Raw genomic sequence first — 22,840 nt, forward strand, 5'->3', positions numbered from 1 at the left:
GTGTGTGTGTGTGTGTGTGTGTGTGTGTGTGTGTGTGTGTGTGTCCCTGTTGCCAAGTGCTTGCTCTTTGTGGGAACTGTTGGGTTTTTCTCGATAACAAATTAAGGAGATAATGTGATTATGATTTGACGCTTGAACTGAATTTTATTACTTGGTTTAAAAAAAAAAGGGTGACACATCTTCTCAATAGAGGATCTTCGTTACTACAGCTCGGCTCCCCTCTCTCTCTCTCTCTCTCTCTCTCTCTCTCTCTCTCTCTCTCCTCCCACTCCCTGCTCCTCCTCGCTCCGAGCTCGAGCCTCTCTCCGTCTTCACGAGCTCTCTCCCCCCTCCAGGAACCTGCGCGAGGCGGCCACAGCAGCGCGAGGCGAGACGGCCCCCCCCCCTTCTCCCCTTCTTCACTTTCGGGCACCATGGCTTCAGTCGTGACCTCCACCCGATTCACGGACGAGTATCAGCTGTACGAGGAGCTCGGAAAGTAAGCGACCGTCTGCAGCGGCGGCAGCAGCACCGCCGCTGCTCTTGTTGCATTCAGTCCGTGTCCGTGTCCGTGTGTGTGTGTGTGTGTGTGTGTGTGTGTGTGTGTGTGTGTGTGTGTTTGCACGTTTTTTCTCCTCTGCTGCTGCTGCTGCCATTGTGCGCTTTACTTCTGTGTTGACAAGGCAGGAGAGGGGCTGTCAAAAAACAATAATGATGATGATGATAATAATAATAATAATAAAAAACAGGGAAGGGTAGGGAAGGGGGAACCTCCTGAGCGACAATAAGCTGCGGGCAGGTTCATGTTGGCGCTACAGAGGCTTGTGGTTAATCCGGAATGGGTTTTTTTTTTTTCCAAAGCACTGTGGCTCGATTTGTAAACCCGAAAGGTGTGAAAACAGCCGCTCATTGGACCAACTTGTTCTGTCAATTTATCTGCAGGCGAAAACTCGTTTGCATTTACCCCGTTGCCTAGTGGCATCTCCAGGCTCCTGTTCAGTCATTCAGCTCTGTTGTGCATTTCTAAGCAGACTGCAGGGCTACTGTATATGTCAAGTAAAAAAACAAAAAAAAGATGAAGACAAGGCTTTGCTGCAAACATGACTGTGGCGGTTGCACCACGACTGTATTCAGGATTTGAACAGCAAAGGACCTATAGGTTACAGAGTAGATCCTGGCTTTAAAGCCACTGTAAAATCTAATCTCTGCCTGTGGCTAATAGAGCTGCTCCACCTACCAGTACAGCCAAATTCAAAGGCGGCATCTGTGCAAAATAATAATGCAGCCAGGCTGAGGAGACACATTAAATGTAAATTCTCCTCTTGCCCTACTCACGTTTCTCCCTGTGAGCTAAGGACTGGGTCCTTTCACAATGAAACAAGCCCTGTCCGTCCCCTGTCACGCACTAGTAGCCAGGACCTCTTCTCACATCTCATACGCAGACTATCAGACTGTTTTTAATTATGCATGTGACTTCCTTTCCCTTCTCTCCAGGTGCTTGTGGTTCATGCATGCCCTTAGTTCAGCGCACTTTCCCCTGTGACACACAAATGTGAATGTGATGGAGAGCTTTGTTACGTTTGAAGAGGTGTCACTGATCTGTTGATTTCTCCTGCTCCAGGGGTGCCTTCTCAGTTGTTCGCCGATGCGTCAAGAAGTCCACCGGCCAGGAGTATGCTGCTAAAATTATTAACACAAAAAAGCTCTCTGCCAGAGGTAAGTGCGGCGGATCTCCATTGTGTGGCTCAGCGTTACAGTCAAGGGGTGACATGAATTTATGCAAACTGAAAGCTGACAAGAGTAAGCTGCTGTCCATGCCGCTGGAGCTGCTCAGTGAAGTCGGTTGAGCTGCAGGCTTGTTAGTTTATTTCCCTAAGAGCAGCGAGCCAGGCGCTCTGTCCCGTCCTTGTCAGTGGAGATTCCTGAAAAGCTGGAGGCCACTTGGCAGAGCTGTGCTGCTGCGGTTTCAATTGTGCAGTGAGGTTCAGTGGGCTTTGGCAGTTGTCTGCAACCATTTTTGGTTTGTTATGGTTACTGTTGGTCTCTCACAGAGGACTGTGTGTGCACCACCTTGACCTTCAGCCTAAAATATTCTCAAGTATTACAGCAGCTTGAAGCAGGACAGCTCTGGTTTACAGCAATTTATTTTAATAGCTATGGCCATAGTTTGTATTGGGTGTTGTAACATTGTACACTCACACAGTTACATCTGGTAAAACACAGCGTCGTTGTTTAAAAGAAGTCGAACAGAGCAGGAAAACAGGAGACGTCCGATGATCAGACTGACTGAACACAGGGTTTTCCTCAGCTCAGAGTCACAGAGCTCAGCCTCTGGTTCCCTGAAAAATAAATGTCTGACATTTGTTCAAGCCTGCAGGGCCTTTATCAACACTTACTGCTGTTTTGAAGGTATTTCAAGCATTTAGGCTGCATTTCTCACTATTTCCAGTATTTTTACGAACCAACCAACCAATCAATCAATCGACTGATTAAACAGGAAAATAATCAGCAAAGTCAAAATGAGCTCAACCAACTAAAGCAGTAAAATGTTGCTCACATGTTAATACATCAGTAAACACGACCTCTTGATATAAGATATAATGGTAAAACACTCACAGGGGTCATTTTACTGCACTGAGTACTTTTACTTTTAACGCTTAAAGTACATTTTGCTGATTGTACTTTTACTTGAGTAACATTTTCCGTGTTTTTCTTTGCAGTGGAGTGGATTTTAAGAATAGCTCCCCGGCTAATTGCATCTATACTGTGTCAACTTTGAGTTTGAACAGTTTATCACAAACCAGATATTTGAGATATTGAGTGTTATACAGTTTTATTACTGACATTTCACACGCTTTCACTTTTATGTTCTGTCTCCAAAGAAGTCGTTTCGCTAATCTGGATAAACTGTTGCCTGATTGTCCAACTGCTCATTTGTCTTGACATGTTGAACTTTGTTGAAGTGATGATGACTCGTTCCCAGATCTCGGTTGTGAGTTTGGTGAGAACAACGTTGTTGTATCTGTTAGAAAGGAAAGCAGAACCTTAAAAGACTAAAGTACTAATAACCTTGATTTACCCTTTAAATCAGTGTGTTCTGCCAGTGTGTGTGTGTGTGTGTGTGTGTGTGTGTGTGTGTGTTCACATGCAGCAGCACATGTTGAAATACCACCACCTGTGCCTCAGTATTTGTAGCAGATTTGTTGTCACTGTCGTCAGTCTGCTTGTTGCTCTGTGCGTGTGTCACAGTATTTCTTCTGCCATGTAGCTGAATCCAAGCGTTTTTCTCAGCTGATCGTTCTGATCGTCACATGTGTCTGTGTTTGCGTTTGGATTTCATCGATCCCCCGCTGTATCTCTTCGTGTTTTATTGCGTGAGCCTCCCGCGGACTCTGTGTGTGCTTTGAGTTTGTCCAAGGAAGCGTCAGCCCGGGCCACCAAAGGCTGAGTGATGATGTGAGCTTCAGATCGGGGCCAGTTCTGCACTGACTGGGCTGCTCTTTTCCCAGGAGACGCAGGCAGAGTTTCTGTCTCCCTCTCTATCTCCCTGCCTCTCTCTCTCACACACCCCCACCCTTTTCATTTTCCTTCCTTTTTGTGTTATTTTCTCCTGTCTCCCATCCCCTCCCTCCCATCTCTGTAAACAAAAGATTGATTTGAGCAAAGATCTTAGAAACCCTTCTCACCAGGCGATTTGATCTTGTGTGTGTGTGTGTGTGTGTGTGTGTGTGTGTGTGTGTGTGTAGGGCTGTGTTGGCAGTGGTCCGGAGCTAGTAACCCAGCAACAGCAGGGGTGAAACTCTTCATCCCAGAGGCTGTCTGGCAGAAAGAGACCGCTTTCTGTGTGTGTGTGTCTGTGTGTGTGTCTGAGTCGTGGTGACAATTATCACACACACACACACAAACACATGTGCGACTGCTCTTTTCTCACTTAAAGCACAAACACAGTTGCACACGTTTTCTCTCACCTACTTAATGGTTCTCACACTTGACTGTATGCGTACAAGGCTCGACTCTATATAGTTTCACATTGTGAATTTCACACACACAAACACACACACACAACATGCTTACAGAGCTGCAACGAAAGGCAAGGAGAAATATGTCACAGGGACAAGCACCCTTGTGTTCGAGAATAATTCTGCTTTATTGCAACTGAGGCCATTGTTTCTTAAGGTCATGTTAACAATCTACTCACGGAGTTAATTGCTGAGATCTGGGAGTGCAGCAGCATCGCTCAGAAGAAGTCAGACAAGTTAGGAAAGACAAAGCCCAAGGCTAGCCAGATGGATGTGAAGAAGAAAACAAAGGCGAGCGATACAGTTATTACCCGAAGTGTCTGTTGTACGCATCCATCACAGTTTATAGACTGAGTGCTTCAGCTTTGATCCATTGTGCTTACCGTAGTTTTGCATGTATACAGTTTTCTTAGTCTGCAGTGGGGCTGAATGCATTTCATTTTCACTGAAAATAATATAGAATCGATGATGATGGGATTTTTGTTGAGGCATGTACCAAACAAAAAGAATCTGATTTTAAAGCCGGGGGATCTCTATAGCACCTCAATGCTTCATGGATGGTATAATCACTTATTTTACCGTTATCCAAAAAACTGCAGCTCCTGCGATTTGGATAATGCACTTGGCCACATAGCGATTTCAATAATATTTCAATTAAGTGTTCAGCCCTGGTCCGCAGCATGTGCCTCCACTGCATTGACCAAACAACTTATCTTTTAATCAAGAAAATAATCCTTAGTTGCGGTGATATTATGGTTCTCCCAGACCTGAGCAATTAAAATACAATGACATCCCAATTAAAGATAACACAACTGGACTCAGAAACATGTCTTCGTTTGCAGTAACAGCCATGTAGATTACGTTGTCTCCATGCACACACAAACATTAACACACCAGGGCTGCCAGCACGTATAGTCGTGCAACTAAGCTGTAGGAAGCCCGTACAGTGGCAAATCCTCACATGCTAGAAATGTTTAGTCTGATCTCTGCTTGTGTGTTCCCTGTTAGTGTTTGCAAACACTGAACGTACAGCGTATCAGCTTTGGTTCTTTGATGTCTGGGGAAGTTTGGAGTATTGCTTGTACTTACGAGGTGTGTGTGTGTGTGTGTGTGTGTGTGTGTGTGTGTGTGTGTGTGTGTGTGTGTGTGTGTGTGTGTGTGTGTGTGCGTGCGTGTGCATGCAGAGAACAGGGGATTAAGCCCTGTTTTCTGCGGCTCAGGGAGGGCACATTGCTGGCGGTGAGGTCAGCGATTATGGCTGGGTCGCGTGGCGTCACATGCATGCGCACAGCCGCTTAGACAGATACTCACACATTCACACGTGGTCTGTCACTTCTGCTGACATTCACACACGTGTGCATCGACACAGATGCACATTGTATTTGGTTATCTTTGTATTTGATGCGTTTCTTTGGCGTAGAGTAATGTTTTCTATAATGGACAGTACATTTTCTCATCGGAAACCTTGAGAGTGTTTTTTCTTTAATAGCAAAAGTGAGTTCAGTTTATAAATTCTCTAAAAAATGTAGCGATCAAATTAAAGGTCTGTAGATTTGAGTGACCTAGAAAGAGATATAAAACTGTAGCCATTGTGTGTACGCAGAGAAAGCATAGAAACTACCACAGGCAAACTCACCTAGAACATGTCGATAGCCAGCAGTTGATTAGCTTAGCTTAGCACAAAGACTGGACTTGGGGGGGCAGCTAGCCTGAATCTGTCCAACAACAACAAAAGTGAACAAACGAACATTTAAACAAACTAATAATAGTAAAAACCCTAGATTGGGCAGTTATAGTTGCTGGATTATTGTCATGTGCAGAAAAGGAATCGCAGTAAGTCGCATTTGTTTATGAAACAAGCTGCACAGCACATTTACTCACGTGTAAATATTCCTCCAGCCCAAAACAGATACTGTAAGCCAGAAATACTGTGATACTTCATAGTGTAATACACAAGATAAGCGGCTTTGACTGTAGCATCAGTTTACAGAACTAGATAATGACAATTTATGTTAGCCCGAGGCAGCAGTGACTACCTGATAAAAATCGTGGGAAGCAGAAGTGAAGAAGGGAAGTGTGCTCATAAGCTGGTGTTGCTTTTACTTCGGTGGTGGAGAGGCTCCTACAAGCATCTGTACACAATGATGAGAAGGGGAGATTGTGTGGTCTCCTCTCGGTGGCTTTTGTGATTAGCCATGACCTCTGCACATCACGAGTAGAGGCTTGGATCCGTTTTGCGCCGAGATAAAGAACCAGAAGTCTGTGGTTAGATTTTAAAAATACAACAAAAGGAAGATTAGAAGATATTTTCAGGATCAGTTCAGTACAGTAGCTCATCTCATTTTGTAAAAACCAAACTGGTGCATAGCATATACATATATGAGGAAGCATTTGCTTTTGGCTGCTCAGCTTTCGTCTGCTGCTTTCCATTTATGGAGCTCTCTGTTGTCACCAGTCTTCTGCTTTTAGTCCGTCCACTGATGATGTTGCAGTAAATTTACAAAAGCCCCTTTCAGACAGGCCCCCCCCCTTACTTTAATCAGATGGCGGTTTAACATGTTGGTATATATCTCATTAAGCTACTGAATCAGTTTTACTCAAAAGTGCCAACAGCAATCTTACCAGGTCGCATCTATTAAGATATTCATAGCACTTTTATCACGGCAGACGTCTGAACTAGATGCCGTCATGTTAATGTAAAGGCTGCAGCTCCACGAGGTGAAGAGAGAGCGAGTGAGAAATGCTTGTGTTGTACCACCTTCTAAAATGTATTATCTCAGTCTTGTATAAAGAAAATAAAATCAGTTTGATAAACCAGTTAACACTTTGTTAAGTTTTAAATTACACGGGGTTCTTTTCAGATCTGATCAATCTTAAAGACTTTTCCATTTGTGGCAAAAAAAATCTCCACAGTAATAATCCGATCTGCACTCTCTCTCTATATATATATATTTTAAATTTTTATTCATTTCAACTCCATGGATGAATAAATGAATATCCAGTAAAGGTTTTGTGGGCACGTCCCCGGGGTAGAGACTACATATCTCATCTGGTCTGGGAACACCTCAGGATGTCCCAGAAGGAGACAGAAAACGTTGCTGGGGAGAGGGACGTCTGCACCACCTTCCTTTACCTGTTGCCGCTGTGACCCAATACTGGATAAGCCTCAGTGAAATGGATGGTGGCCTGAGTTGCAACAGACCCTCACACGGTGTTGGGGGCATTTGTGCCTGGGGGTCCATTCTCTCATAATCTGTCTGTACTTTGTGGGTGTCCCAGACTTCCTGTATGAAAATGACACAAAACAAGAAAGGGCAAGTTGTGTACCTGCTCAGTTGGTTCTTGGTTTCAGTTGCAGGGTGTAGATCCGAATCATTCCTGTTAGTTGTTAGCTCACTGAAGCTGAGAGTGACAGGTATTAGTCCTTAGTGGTGCCATAATTGGTGCTCTCTTAAAAAAAAAAGTGCAAGGGACTGCGTTGATGGAGGCGTGTTGCTACAGGTGCTTGTAAGAAGATGAAATACAACCTTGGGAGGCCATGTTGATGCATCCATAAGTAACGCTGCACAGTAGTTTACAGGACCACAAGACAGGTTTTACAACTCAGGAAATTTATCACAATGACAGTCACTGTATCCTCCGTCCCACAGTCGCAAAGTAAACAGTAGAATGAGGTTGAGCGCTTCATGGACTTTCCACGTGACACTGTTGCATTTCTGCAGAAGTTGGGCTTGGTTCAAGTTTCTTGGAACCAGCTTCATGTCACTGAGGTGAAGGATGAAGTAGGTTGTTTTTTTTTTCCCCATGCAGTACTAATGTCTGTCTTACACAGATATTTAGGAAAGACAAGAAAAAACAGCAAATATTCACATTTAAATTGATGGATTTTTTGGCATTTTTGCTTTAAAAATTACTTTAGTGATTAATCCATTATTAAAATTGTTGGCAATTGATTATTATGTCGACATCTGATTAACCGTCTGAAGCCCAGGGGAGTGTAAGGCCTCCCAAATATCATATTGTCTTTAGAGCGTAATTTTTGTGCAATGGTTTGTGCTGTCTATAAAATGTTTTTTTTGTGTATGGGCTACAATCCACTGTCATAGTGTACAGAAGTCTTTATTGAGTGATTTATGTTGTGAACAACTGAAGCCATTGGTGAAACTTTAAATTGACAAGTAAATGACAACTTTAAGACAAACTTTGAGACAAAACACAAAGGTATGAAAAAAACTTATGAATAGTGTTTACTCCTGTTTAAATTGCCTTAAGACAAGGTGACACTCATAAGCTATGTACCCATACAAAGTAATGCTCAGTCTGTAATATGGTAAGTGCCATTTAATTTTTGATAGTGTTACTTAGAGCTTAAAGGTTTGGTGATTAATCTGCGTAGAAATCAATTGACAATTTTCTGCTTTTCTCAGCGGTTAATTGAATGTCACGTGTCAACTTTTGATTTTCATACCATCAGAGCAAACTGAAAAAGTGCTAAATGAACATTTTTCTTACATTGAGCATCACTTTGATTGTTTTCTCGGGGATTTTGCATGTGTCTGTGTGATATATATATGTTGTGATTGACTTCAGCTTTATCAGCCTTCATTAGAATTGTATTTATTATCATTTATTTATATTATCAGTTGTCTATTCTGTGTGCATGGAAAAAGGATAGTGAACGCAAGGTCTGTAATTTATGAGTTGCAACACTTGATTTTAGGGTCACTCCACACCCACCGGTGACACTAACACCCTGTCTACAGTAGAGTGAGTATCACGCTAATGGAGCAGCAGCTTCAGGATGCGTTCAGGCACTGTACTGAATGTAGGTCATGTGCATTTTGGCAGTGCTCGGAGCCGGGTTGCGTTCACCTGACTGTGTGCCTCCCTCCATCAGTTGCGTGTGAGGCGGGCGAGTGAAAAAATGCAACACCAAAAGGAAACGGTGAGATCTAGCTTGACGGTGTATCATGTTATTTTTGGCGACAATTATGTGTCACATATTGTGTCGAACTGTGAAGTGAGTGTATTTTTACACTGTTATTAGGTAAGGCCTTGTGATGTCAGGGAGAAAGAGAGAGGGGGAGAGAGGGAGAGAGGCTGGCGGCACTCGTCCCACTGTTGAATTATTGAGGTGCAAGGCTGCTCTGCTCTCACTGAACATGGACAGGAGCTGAGGTGTGGACCCTCACTCTCTGTTTCTTTGCTTCCTTTCTTTACCTGATTTTCTTTCATGTGTTTCATTTTTCCCTCAGCGACCATTTCCTTCCTTTTTTCTCTTTGTTTCTTCTGCCACCTCTTCCTCCCTCTTTCTAGTCATTTCCTTCCATCTCCCCTCTCTCCACAAGGCTGCCGCATCGCAGGCCATACAGGCAGACGATGTGTGTGTACGTGTGTGTGTGTGTGTGTGTGTGTGTGTGTGTGTGTGTGTGTGTGTGTGTGTGTTTCAGGCTTTTGGTGGGCTCGTAGTGCACTCGCTGGAGGCTGATTGGCGAAGGGCAGATAAACGTAGCAGCACTGTGTGGTGAATGTTTAATGGGACCAACTGTGAATATTTGATGAGAGGGAGAGAGTGAGAGTCATATATGGAAGGAGAAAGATGCAGATATGGAAAGAGAGAGTTATACGCTCCAGATCAGAACTAGTGCATGGTAACACGTGCATGGTGTCAGTCATCCCGCAGCATGCAAACCTTCTTTTCTTATCAGCACTTTGATACTGAGTGTGTGTGTGTGTATAAGTGTACTGAGGTTCAGTGTGTTTTTCAAAGACTCTCTTCCTGTCATATTCATCTTGCCCCCTTTTTCTCTCTCATCTGTTCATCATTATCCCCCCCTGTCCGAAGCATATGGCATCATGTGGAAGCCAACCTGAATAAAATTTTTATTTGCCATATAGTGCTGGACGGGGACACGCGAAGCTGTTTGAGACTGTTGCTTTTGAGGGGATTGATCTGTCACTGAAGCTCAATTTACAAGTTCACAGGGCTGCAAATGCCAGTATGAAATGTACCTAAAATAGTAATAGTTAAGCTGCAGCTAACAATGTTTTCATTATTCTGTCAATTATTTTTAAATGTCAGGAAACAGTAAAGTTGTCCACTACATATTCATTATTATTATACTTATTTTGTTTGACCAACTGTCCAGAACCTTAATATATTCAATGTAATATCACATATACAAAAAAAATAAATATTTTTTTGCTCACAAAATGACTCAAATGATTAGTTAATTATGAAGATAGTTTGTGAAGATGTCTTTAAAATGCTTGTTTAGCCCAATCAATTTGGTCATTTTGTCTTTTTTCGTCAGTCAAAAGCAGAGAAGATGGGGAGAGAGCATGGATGGATTAATGAACGGGCGTACAGGGTGCAGGTGGAGGGGCCAGACCCTGTATATGTTAGAAAACGACCACAAAGAGATGCAAATGCCCACGAAAGGACAGATGATAACCCCAAAACGGAGAGACAAAATGACCTAAAAGATGCAAAATGATTACAAACAGACATAAAATAACCACAAAGAAACACAAAATGACCTTAAAAATACCCAAAAGAACCAAAAAGATGCAAAACACACACAAAATGACTGAAAAGGGGTCACGAAATGACCAACAGAGACACAAAACAACCACAAAGAGATGCACAATTTCAGCCTGGTAGTCCACCTCTTTTGTGATTTTTCATAGACAAGATAATGAATCGACTAAATGAATATTCAGGAGATTAATTGAAGTTTTAAATGATATTAGTTGCAGCCCTACGGTGTTCATATCCATGCCTGTGCCCTTCGCTCCATGGAAACTAGTGAGTTTGTTTCAGGGGGAAGTCCGTCTGCCAACACTTCATTGGATTACATTACATTAGAGAATCTCAAGGCGTGTGTGTGTGTGTGTGCGTGTGTGTGTGTGTGCGCGTGCGTGCGTGCGTGTGTGTGCGTGTGTGTGTGTGTGTGTGTGTGTGTGTGTGTGCGCGTGCGTGCGTGCGTGTGCGCGCGTGTGTGTGCGCTTTCTTGTCAGTTGCTGTCACATCATTGTGTGTAAGTCATGGAGAAGGTCTTGTTTGTGTGTCTCTCTTCTGACAGTGGCAGCAGATTTTTTCATGTATGGCGACTGAAGAAAGCCATTGCTCGAAAGCTTTTCACATAATGACTAAATGACCGGAGTGTGCAGATGTTCATGCTAATATTTCTCCTGTATTCTGGCTCCAACACTTCTGCAACAAAGTCACTTCTGAATAGCTCTCTGTCACCAGTTTCCTTTTTTCTCTAAGTCGGATGTATTCTCAGCTTCCACTGAAACAATGAGTTGCACAAATGTTGATAGCCAATGGATCATGTAAGTCAGTTTTCAAACAGAAACACAGCCTATTCTCTGCTTCCTGTGAGGAATTTGTGCGTGTATGACTGTAAACTGAATATCTTTGTGTTTTGGACTGATGGTCGAACAAAACGAGACGTCACATTTGAATCTGAGAAACTGTGATGTACGTTTTCATTCTTTTTTCAACAGTTTCCAGACAAATAATGAAAATAATCATTAACTGCTGATTTAATCCAACCTGTGCCCGGTGTGTGAGGAGACATACAATTATTTTTATTATTGATTAATCTACCACTTATTTTCTTGATTGATTAATTATTTGTGTGGACGATAAAACATAAGAAAGCAGTAAAAAATCCTGTAGAGCCCAAGATTATGTCATCAAATGTTCTGTGAAAATGAAACATATCAATTCAAACATTTAAGAAGCTGGAACCATTAAACATTTGGTATTTATGCATAAAAAATAACTTAAAATATCATTTCATTATCAAAATAGTTGCTGAAATAATAGTTAACAATAATAGTAAAATAATATAAGTTAAATAAAATTGAAAAATAGTTAATAATAGTTCTGTTGCTCGACTGATTAATTGACTAATCATTGCAGCTCTACACACAGTATAGATTTGTGTTCATGTGTTTGCTCAGGGTTGTACAGCAGAGATACAGCACCAGAGGTGGTTGAATGCATTGTGTGTGTTTCTTTCAGTGTATAAAGATCACACACACACACACACACACACACACACACACACACACACACACACACACACGTACTAGGCGCATATTTAGTTGTGAGATTGGTGCAGTAATTACACGTAACGGGTAAGTAAGTTAGCAACAGTGAAATAATACTGTTTTCTAAGTGGAGAGGTTTTTTTATTGAGATTATTTATTGCGACAGTTGGAAGATTGAGAGGGCAATAAAGCAGGTTGCACACTTGGGAGAGGCATCCAGCAATAATGTGTGTGACTGTGTGTTAATGTGTGTGTCCTTGTCTGTGTGTGTGATAATGACTTCACATCATGCTGGCAAAGCTTGCACTGAAGTCTCCAAATTTTATCCTTTGTCTCTATTTCTTGTTTTTCTGCTTCTCTCTCGACCTGTCTGCCTCACCATGTTTCACAGGTGCACAAATGCTCTGCATATCACTTGAGCCACATGATATCAAAAGAAACTCCAAAATAAAGGATGGATTGATTGAGGGTGTTTGGTGCAGTTCAAAGAAACTTGTTTATTTGAGCTGATCTGAAATCGGACTGAGACCACCTGAAGAGGAGGGTGTCTGCTTGGTTCCTTGCAAAATCTGGTGCAGTTAGTTTGTGATGTGAAAGCAAAGCAAACCATTTCATGATGTATGGTAGATGTGGGATGTTAGTAGAGCTCCAACTAAAAATTATTTTCATTATTGGTTAATCTGCCATTGATTTTAATTGCACCTGATCAATAGTTTTGTCTATTAAGTGACAGAAAATAGAAAAAAAAAGCCTGTTATAATCTCCTACAGACAAAGGTAATGTCTTCAAATGTCCCGCTTTGTCTGACAGAACCCAAATATATTCAGTTGACTATCATATGTAAAAACAGCAAATATTTGACATTTTTCCTTTAAAGTTGCTGAAGTGATGACTTGATTATCAAAGTAACTGATCAACTAATTGATTTTTTTTTTTTTGCACATATGTATCTTTAATCTCTTTTCGCAAATATTTTTTTGATATTCAAAATAAACACTGATAAATTCCTGAAAAGACCATTAGCTATGCCTGAGTGTGTGTGTGTGTGTGTGTGTGTGTGTGTGTGTGTGTGTGTGTGTCCGTCCGCGGCTCTCCAGGCTCTTCACGCATGCCACAGGATAATCTATTCCTGATCACACACTCACTGTCATGCTGTCAATCAAGCAGCCTGTCTCCATGGTAACAGCTTCCTCGCATGCATCCTACCTTCACACCTGACAGCCAAGATTAAATAAACCTGGTCACCATATTCAGTGGGTGTCATGTACAATGAATAGTAACACAGCACGGTCAGACTCACCATTTAAATCTCAAAGCCCTCAAGCCTCAGGAAGCTTCACTGTCAATCACACAAATTGATGTTTTCCAGAAAATGTCTCTGAGAAATGTGACTTTTTGTTTGCTTTGGTTTTGAGGGCTCGACATCTGACAGCACCCACTGAAATAAAAACTTACATGTCAGGGATTTAATTCACACAGAGAGTGAGAGTAAACCAAAGGGAAAAGTGAAAAACACCCCCCAGGCCTCCACTAGTCTAAAAGAGTACGCTGACGATTCAGCGTTGCACATGTAAAGCTGTCGAGCCAGAGATATTATTCCGCACATTCTTCCTTGTCAAAAGCTGGGGCCTACATTACCCACAATACAACCTGACCACCAACAATTATATGTGAGATTCAGGTGTTTTATTCTAGTAGCAGCTAATGTTGCCGGATGCTGCAAACCTCGAGAAGAGATGAGATGAGGCCATAAAAAAACAGCACAGGTTGTTTTGACTTCCAGCCTTCATGTGAGACAGCATCACTCTTCTCAGCAAATGCCCCAAAACAACATGTTTATGTTCTAACGCGAGCAAAGGAGGAAGCCAGATGATGTTATTGAGCGAAACGAAACGATGAAGGTCCTTTTAAGGAATACTTTAATGAAATACTTATTTTAACCCAAACCTTCCCCAAAATCAGTTTCATTGTCACATCATATTATCATTATTTACATTTGCAGACACACAATGTAAAGAACCACATGGTGCCCATCCTGCTGTTATACAGTTTTTGCAGTAAAAAATGGCCTTTGGTGTGTCTCTCAATACTGTCCTACCCTGCCTGTGACACACACACATTGGTTCCTACTGAACACTTGGACCTTAAAAAAGAAAGTTACAGATGTATAGTTTAATTCTTAAAAACAGCTCGACAGTTAGGCTCTAGTTTTTAGCAAACTTTACCCAAACAGGAATAAATGGTGCATTTGTGAAACTTTCTGTGGTTGGCTGTGGATTAATATAGAGTTAATATAGAGTAATATAGAGTTCTCTGTATGCTTTATGTAAACAGGGTGGTGTTTGTGGGGTTTACTCAGTATGAATTACATTGCCATTGTAATGAAGGAGCCACTGTAACAGTGTGACTCATTAGTTTTTGGAGCTCTATAACACAGAGGAATAAGATATTAGGCTTTGGACACATATACAACACTTGTTAATAGGATGTGGCTGGTTGTTGGTTTTAGTCATGTAAACATGAAACATGTAAAAATGCAGATTGACAAACTACATCCCTCAGGTGTTTCTGATCTGTCATCAGCCGTCCTGGGTCCTGAGGGTGGAGACAGTGTGTAGAGAGCTAATGGTGAATGAATATGTGAAGCCCTTTAAGTTGTGGGAACAAGATAAAATTAAGCCTGAAAATATTTAGTCTTGCACAGAGCGGAGGCTTTGAATACTTCAGCCTGTTATGGTTGCCTTAATGTTTCATTTATTTTGATTCTGCCAAAGCAAACTTCATTGTCATGAGTTACATATTTCTAAACACTGCTTTTTCTGTCTCATTTCACATCTTTCACCACATCACTCTCTAGCTCTCATTTCACTCAGTAATCTTCTTTTTAAAGTCGGTTATTATTTAACCAAGAAACAAACTGTTCTGTCACAACACGTCACTTTGCATATCTGATCATTTTACTGGTGGAAGCTTCTGACTTTTTATTTTACAAGATGCAAACCAGGCGTAATATAACCAAAACCAGGAAACCGCGCCGACATCCAAATTCGGCCCTGAATCCAAAAGAAGCACAAACGAACACACATATGCAGGCACATGCACACACAACACAGTGATCTGTGTCAATATTTGTTCACCTTTTGTTGTCATTATCTCCATTTACACTAAGGTTTCTTTGCACAAGGCTGCTGTTTTCCCAAGTGGAGGATGTTCGCACACAAACACACACCCATAGTTGATCACACACACACTCAATTTATTGTTCTCTTCTGTGTGATGTCTTGTCAGTTATGTCTGTTTTAATAGTATTTTCACCTCAACAATTGCCACCTGCTTGCAGGCTCTTGGCAAAGTTAAAATCATTTGATAATCCCTGCTGAAAGGTGCTCTGCAGTTCTAACAAAAGCTTGTAGTATCCCAATATATTCAATAGAGTTGATTGTGTGGCAGCATGACTTGGTTGAAGTATGTACTTGTGTTGACTGGCTCACCACCAACACAGTTGGTGCGTTTGTGTCTGCCTCCAAGGTTACAATCAAAACAGCCTTTCATAATAAAAGTCTGCACACAATAAAGGTCCTATTCAGGGCCTGCTGGCTTTTGTGAAAACGTGGGCAATGATGCAGGTTTTGTGAAGGTGTTAGTGAGATGAAGCACAACCTCCACTTGATCGCCAGTGGATTATAATTACAAAATGAGCTGCCACAATATTAGGGGAGTTTGATGTCAGCATGATCCAGAACTAGGATCATTTTAGATGAAAAATAGTAACTTGCATAACATTTTATTCTTTAATTGGCTAAAATTAGACAATTTTTTACATGGAGGTTGGTATATATTGAATTAATCCAGTACAAAAAAAGAAAAATAACAATTCATACATCCTGTACGTCATTCCCTTCTTCCAGGTGGTCTGTGCAAATATTTGCCCCAGTCACAATCTTTTAATACCTTCTGCCCTGCAGGATGACTAAGCTCACCTTCAGCAGCTGAGCAATATTTGTAAATGGAAATACAAATAAAGAATTATTTTAATCACAGGCAAGTGGCCATGATATAATATACATGTAAGCACAATAATCCCTTCCAACCTGTGCAAGCTCTAGCAGCACGCGCAGTCCATTGCTTACACAAAGCGTTATAAGCCCGCACTGTGTCAAGTCAAGCCCATACAACGTCTGGTCCTGTGTGTTAACGTTGGTCTTTGCACACACAACAAACTGGACTTGTTACTCAGGCTTCAACATAAATATCGACCATCATGGACTTTGCTTGATAGGAATTGTAGAGATCCTGGCAAATGTAGGATAACATAATTATTTGCTTTTTAGGAGGATTAACTTGCTCATGCAGGCTGTACAACTATCTCTGCTCAGCTGTCAGGCACGAGCTACGTCAGCTGTCGCTCTTTACACAGCTTTACTGGCTGCATTACATTTTTTGTTGCACTGTGGATGTGTGTTCATGTGTGTCTCTTCATGTCTTAGCATAAGGACTGGCAGTCTCAGCACAATGGAGGTCATTGTCCCATCTCTCTGGGAATAACGGAGACAAGTCAGTGTGTGTGTTTGTGTGTGTGTGTGAGTGTGTCTCCCTGAAACAGCCGCTCATCAGTGATTAGTTATCACAAAACAAGGATCAAGGCTGAACTCTGACACATCAAGGCTGGAAACCCGGGCAGTGTTATTTAGGTGCTGGTATTTGCCTCCAGATCTATTCTTAGTACTAATTTGGGTGTTGTCATCACACGTCTTTTTAAACATTCCTTCGATTAGTGGTTGAGTTACACTAGCAACAGGGCCAACAGCTCTGATGCTGAGAAGCTTTCAGTTGTACTTAATGACATGTGGCATGGCGAAGTGGTGGAGTAGTTGCGATAAATCTAATTTACCTTTAATCTCAAGTTGTATTTGCTCAGCCACAGTGTGGTGTATTTGAGATAAGAGGAGGAAAAAAACAGGACCTGCAGCAATGTAAGAAATGACCGGTGGCTGCTGTTGATATTGAGCTGTGTTATTACCTTTGGGGAGGCGGTGATGTTAGTGTTTTCACTTCCACTGAGTGAAAGGAGCGTCAAACTTTCACATGCCTCACAAGCTTTCTGCTCTCATCCATTATTTTGAAAGAACTGTAACACTAAGAACATTAGTTTGGGGTCACTGGACAAAAATGATGAGATGATGATGCAGCACTAATGCCCAGGATTTTCTCACTTCAAATTGAATGAAAAATGAAGGTTAGAAAGGGTTTCTGCACAACACCAGAATATTTTTATGTAAAATAAGGAGGAGAGGAGTCGACTACAACTCCCAAGGTGCATTTTGGTTATAAACATCCAATCACAGAGCCTATTTTCTGTTGTGTGGGCTGGTTAACGTTGAGCTGAAGCTGAAGATTATGTTTGTAAAAACTTGATAAATGTTCAACATCTTAAAATTGGTTCACGAAATTTGGATGAATTCAGCAACTATGATGCAGTGTCTTATTTCCCAATATCAATCGGATTTTGAATAAAGCTCTGAATCATGCCTCTGACTTGTTTCTTCATGGGTATTGTAGTATTTTTACATCAGGAATTTACAGTTGGCTTCTCCCACGTCAAAGCTCTACTGAATACTGGGTCTGATAGCCCGTCCCCCCACACCACTCTGACATCAGGATTAGGGTATCATTTTATTTAGGTACAAATGACTGAAACATTATGAATGCATTTTGAGGAAAGACTTGTCAAATATGTGTTTTCCCAATATTTGAATGATTAGAGCATCTCACCACACTCAAGGTTTTCACCCTGCCTTTGAGTTTGGTATATTCAGGCTTATTTTAATGGATAGGTACTTTGAACTGGTGTCTGTCCTCAGCCAAAGACTGTTTATGTGATAAAGCATTACTCTATAATACCACTGCAGAACCACAAGTAGACTGTTTCTGTCTCAGCAGAGTGCTACATCTTCTCTCCAGCTGGTCGCGTCATGTCAGGAGTCACGTTGATCAAGCAGACTTTTCCTTAATAGTCAGTAATTTGAGGATATGAACTTAAGAAGTTATGTCTTTGTTTTCCCCTCAGAACATAATAACCTTAAACTGTGGGAATCAATCAAGTTATGTGGCCACCTTGGTTCAAACAGCCCCTTTCAGCTCTCTTCGTACTCGCACATATGTCTTGATTATACCATAACAACATTGACATAAGCCACATCAGCTAGCGTGCCCAGGGGCCAACAGTAAATCCGCAGTGTGTATGTGAAGCCTTCGCTGCAGTGTTGAGATCTGTCTATTGTAAACAGTTTACCTTTCAGAGAAGGAGAGAAAGGAAGAGATCCAGTTCAGGTGCAACACAAAAAATATGTATGATATATATATAATATGTATAAGATGTATGATTCTCAATTGTAGCTCATCACAGCTGAGATCTATACCATAATTTTAAGAGTCTTGACAGACTGTTAATGGCTTGTGATGTTAAATCCCAGTCAGGCTAGAAAGTGAGGCTGGATCACCAGCCGGGCAAAGTAGACATGTATGGGGGGGTCAACCCACCAGAACAGTGAATTCACTCTGTTTACTCATACTTTCCATTTCTATAACCATCTGCAAACAGTTCCTCTTTTCTCAGGCACTTTATAATCTGACCGAGGAGGTTAGATAAAAGTGAATGGTGCAGCACGGTGTACAAACCACAATGGCATCCGCCGTTTTTGACTTTACAGCCCTCCATTCCCTCATGATAGCTTTCAATCAGTCAGTGGTGCAAGTTCACATCCACCTGCACAGCAAAAATTCAAACGCATTTGCTTCGTCCACGTGAGCAAAATCACTGGTTGCAGTGATGACACTGACTTCATGTGAATAACAGGTCAGAAAATGGTGAAGAGTTTCCCCGAAGTCCAAAGCGATGTCGTCAAATGCCTTGTTTGTCTGAAACCCAAAGATATTTTACTTCACAGTGATACAAAACATAATTAAACTAATCTAATTCAATTAATCAACTAATAGTTTTAGCTCTGATTGATTTTGCTGCAAAATCTTGAGGAGTTTGGAAGTGACTGAGCACAGAGGGAGAGAATGTGGACAAAGAGACTCCGATTTTCAAATTGACTAAGTGTTTAATGGAGATCGAGCTGAGTACATTATCTGTCCATTCATGTTTTAAAACCACCACGCTCCTCTGTCAACTGTCTGTAAGAAGACAGGAACAACAGAACTGCAGAGGAAAGAACAAGCAAACCTGGACTTCACCAGGCGTTACATTACTGTGTGATGGATTATGTGCAGAACATTTATGATTCAGATGAAACTGTGTCTATTAAACTCAACCCAGCATCTCCTGTAAATGAAGATGTTATTGGAGTTTTCCGTCTGACACTTAAGACAAAATCCAGACAACTGGCTCCCTCATTGTTTTGGTCTATATCTGTTTGGCGCCAATAAAAGAACGCTGAATCACCTATTATCAGTCCCTGTTTGCAAATGGATGCACAGACAGCTATCACTGGATTACTTTTATACTGAAGAAAACATGATAATCCTCAGGAGTTTTTTGCTTTTTTTCTATGATTTCTAAGTGGATTAATGGACATTTATTCATGATGGACATCAGAGATAATAATATTCTTGGAAAGCGCAAGCCACGCTCAATACAAACCTGTTTATTATGTCCGTGTGGTCAGATTTGACTACTAAGGGTTTTAAAGTGCTTTAATTGCCTGAACTGTCTGTCAGACTCTCTGCTGCAGCTCCGACTGCAGACTGTGTTGATACAGGGGACAAATGAGCAGGTCAAACTACAACAACGACTTAACCTACCTTTGTTTTAAAAACCCCAGCATGCACCTGTGCCTTTCACCTCATGTAGTATCTCAACCTCACGTCTCTCCCTCCCTTTAACTCCAACAGAGTTCAGTTTGGAGACCTCTGGTCCAGAAGACAAACATTGCCAAAGAAAAAACTCTCCCTGAGTGAACCTCAAGTTATTTGACTACTATCAGTGCAGGATAATAATATTATAATTGACATGTCATGCTGACACGTTATTCAGGTTATCTTACTCACATAAAGGCTTATCTGAGTAGGCATAAATTAATTAATAAGGCTTGATCACTTGTTAATCTTTCATATTACTCTTGGTGTGTACTGTACAGTATATGCCCTGATTTATTATGTTTTGATTTAGTGCACAATCCACAAAGGTCACAGAGTTTACCAGCTCAAATAAAGTGCAGCATGACAAGAGGTGTTAGAAAAAAAAACATTTCACAGTGAAATGGTTTTCCAGCTGTTTGTGACTTAAACAGCTGATCTGCGTCATAATACATCGTGTGCCTTAGGTGTGCTTGTACGTAGTAATATGGTACTTCAACAGTTGAGAAAAAGTAGTTCCAAAGGAATGAGCTGTTTGATGGCAAGATAAAGCTGTGGAAATTTTCAAAATAAAGCGTACACTTCAACTGATTTTGACTTTTTTAAGTAGCTAAAACACATGTTTTCTGATGACCCCCGTCCACAGCAGTGCATCAGCCAGGTTCTTTGCAGGTATTCATGTCTCCAAACTGGTAGCGTGCCACTCAAAATCTACTGCAGGTAATGATACGCTGACTGTGGATAACAACCTTACACAACCCCATGTCAAATAACCCCAACTATCCCTTTAAGGCTTTGTTTCATGGCTCAAGTTAACACATCCAGTGTGCCACTCACACTGACTGAAGACTGTCACCTTTAACATGCAGAACAGAGAACATTAAAATGAGAGGGCAGGAGGATACACAGTGTGTCACTACATGTTTTGGTTGAGTTACTCTGATATCTCTCAGACCCCAACACACATACAGACTATACTGTGCTGTTGTTTTTCATCCTAATTCTGAGAATATAATCCTAAATTTAACTTGAGCTACAGCAAATTTCACAATGTAAACACAGGCCAAAATTTAAAAGGACTGGGAGCAGCTACAGGGTCAGAACAAATTAAACTTGAATGACATTGTTTTGTAGATGAGGCATGGTTGAGAGGTAGGAGCAATGTTTCTACAGCTGTACATTCAAAACAAAGCAAATGTCAGTACAGCCTCGTTATAAGTAATGGAAGCAGTTTGATTTTTGCACTACAACCTGCTCTGAACTGTGAGACATCAGGGACAGGATGGGAAGCAGATTCCTCTAAACACAGCGTATGTAGTCAGGTGAGAAATGCTGCAGTTCTTATTGATGTCATGACATAGTACTGCCTCTTATAACAAGCAGGCAGCCCACAACTTGGAGGGATTCATTGACCATCCAGCAGCTAGCTTAGCCTCGGTGACTGCACACAGCTCTCTAGAAGTCCTGACCTCAGAGGTTCAGTTTCACACCCCTCCAGCTTTAAAAAACAAGCGGCTCCTGAATGTACACATACCCGAGGCTAACACTTCATCAACCACATCAACCAAGAACACATAAAAAATTAAATATGACAACTGTGGAGTTTCCTGGAGTCGCATTTCTCTTCTTTTGGTTGGTTGACCTACCCTCCCCACTGAACACACATCAAACTGATATCAACCCCCCACCGAACTCCCAGTAAGACAGCAAACAACCTGACCCCCAGATGTCAAAGTAATGGAGCCTTACTAGGATCAGTAACTGTGATGTCATTTTTTAAATTTCAAATGTAATCCCGATTTAAAAAAAAAAAAAAAAAAAAAAAAAATGATTGGAAGTGATTGGAAAAAAAAGTAGAAAACAAAAGAAATACCAGCTCAGTACTGGTGTTTAATGCTTTTAGCCACAAGTATCATATTCATTACCATCAGTGGTATTATCACTATAATGTCATCAGATTTGTCAACACCACCTTATCTTTCCCCTTATTATCTCCCATCACTCCTCATCGTGTTTACATCATTACCCTGTTGGCTCTGAGTAGGCGACAGGAGCCTCAGCTTTGGCCCACTAACACCAGACTGACCTCTCACAGCGACGGGACGTCAGACTGCAGTCACTTGTTGATGTAGGAGGCAATGTCTGGAAGGGAAAGAAAGAGAGATCATATAAAATCATTGTCAGAAACTGGCCTCCTCCTGCTCCTCCTCCTCCTCCTCCTCCTCCTCCTCCTCCTCCTCTCCTCTTGTTTTTCGGTACGCCTCCGTCTGTCAGCCTTTCTCTTTCTCTTTCTCTGTTTCTGTGTCTCTCACTTTCTGTCTCATTGTGTCTCTGTCTCTGTGCTTGGTGATGCAGGGCAGGCCAGGTCAGTGTGATTCAGGGCTGTAAGCCGGAGGAGGATTGGACCTATTTATAGTCTTGTCTGTTCTGGGCCACACTGACCCGAAGTCTCTGTCTGTTTTTCTTTCTGTCGGTTTCTGTCAGTCTATCATTCATTTAGCTCATATCAGCTGGTCTTCCTTTTATCTTGTCTTACCTGCGGACACGGATCCCCATATACATCTATCACCCTCCCTTTAGTTCCTTCCAGTGTTTAACAAGCTCTGCCTCACTGTAATTCTATTGCAGCAATGTCTTTGAGTTGCTCACGCACATACTCGTGTCATATTTCTTATAACGTTCATCTAGTTAACCTTTTCTTGAGTTGAGGGCAAAAATTACATTGCTCCATTTTTCTGTTATAAACACTGATGCTGAGAAGAGCTGCAACAGTGTCTATTTAAAAAAACAAAGGTTAAATCTAATGTTTATTTTTTGATTATTATTATTAGTTAAGTGATTTGTCTCCAAGATGTCAAAAATGACAAATGCTAATCTAAAGATACTTGAGCTCAAAGTAACTATGGCTCTTATAATTT

The 22,840-nt window shown here is 41.4% G+C and overlaps 1 protein-coding gene across 27 annotated transcripts in view; it reads left to right on the plus strand.

Moving 5' to 3' along the window:
• Positions 1–259: 259 nt before the first annotated feature.
• camk2g2 (calcium/calmodulin-dependent protein kinase (CaM kinase) II gamma 2) overlaps positions 260–22,840 on the plus strand; it is a 71,221-nt gene continuing 48,640 nt past the window's right edge. For 11 of the 27 annotated variants that reach the window (XM_071480124.1, XM_071480125.1, XM_071480126.1 and 8 more), the window contains exons 1-2: positions 261–478; positions 1,601–1,695. In XM_071480124.1, the coding sequence (XP_071336225.1) occupies positions 414–478; positions 1,601–1,695 (160 nt within the window). In that variant the 5' untranslated portion in view covers positions 261–413. Of the gene's footprint in view, positions 479–1,600; positions 1,696–22,840 lie in introns of all 27 variants that reach the window. The other 16 variants (XM_071480111.1, XM_071480121.1, XM_071480112.1 and 13 more) reach the window with 2 other exon arrangements.

Source organism: Trachinotus anak, unplaced genomic scaffold (genome assembly GCF_046630095.1).
Source record: "Trachinotus anak isolate AG129_WGS33_773 ecotype Australia unplaced genomic scaffold, CSIRO_AGI_Tana_v1 ptg000007l, whole genome shotgun sequence".
Classification (NCBI taxonomy): domain Eukaryota; kingdom Metazoa; phylum Chordata; class Actinopteri; order Carangiformes; family Carangidae; genus Trachinotus; species Trachinotus anak.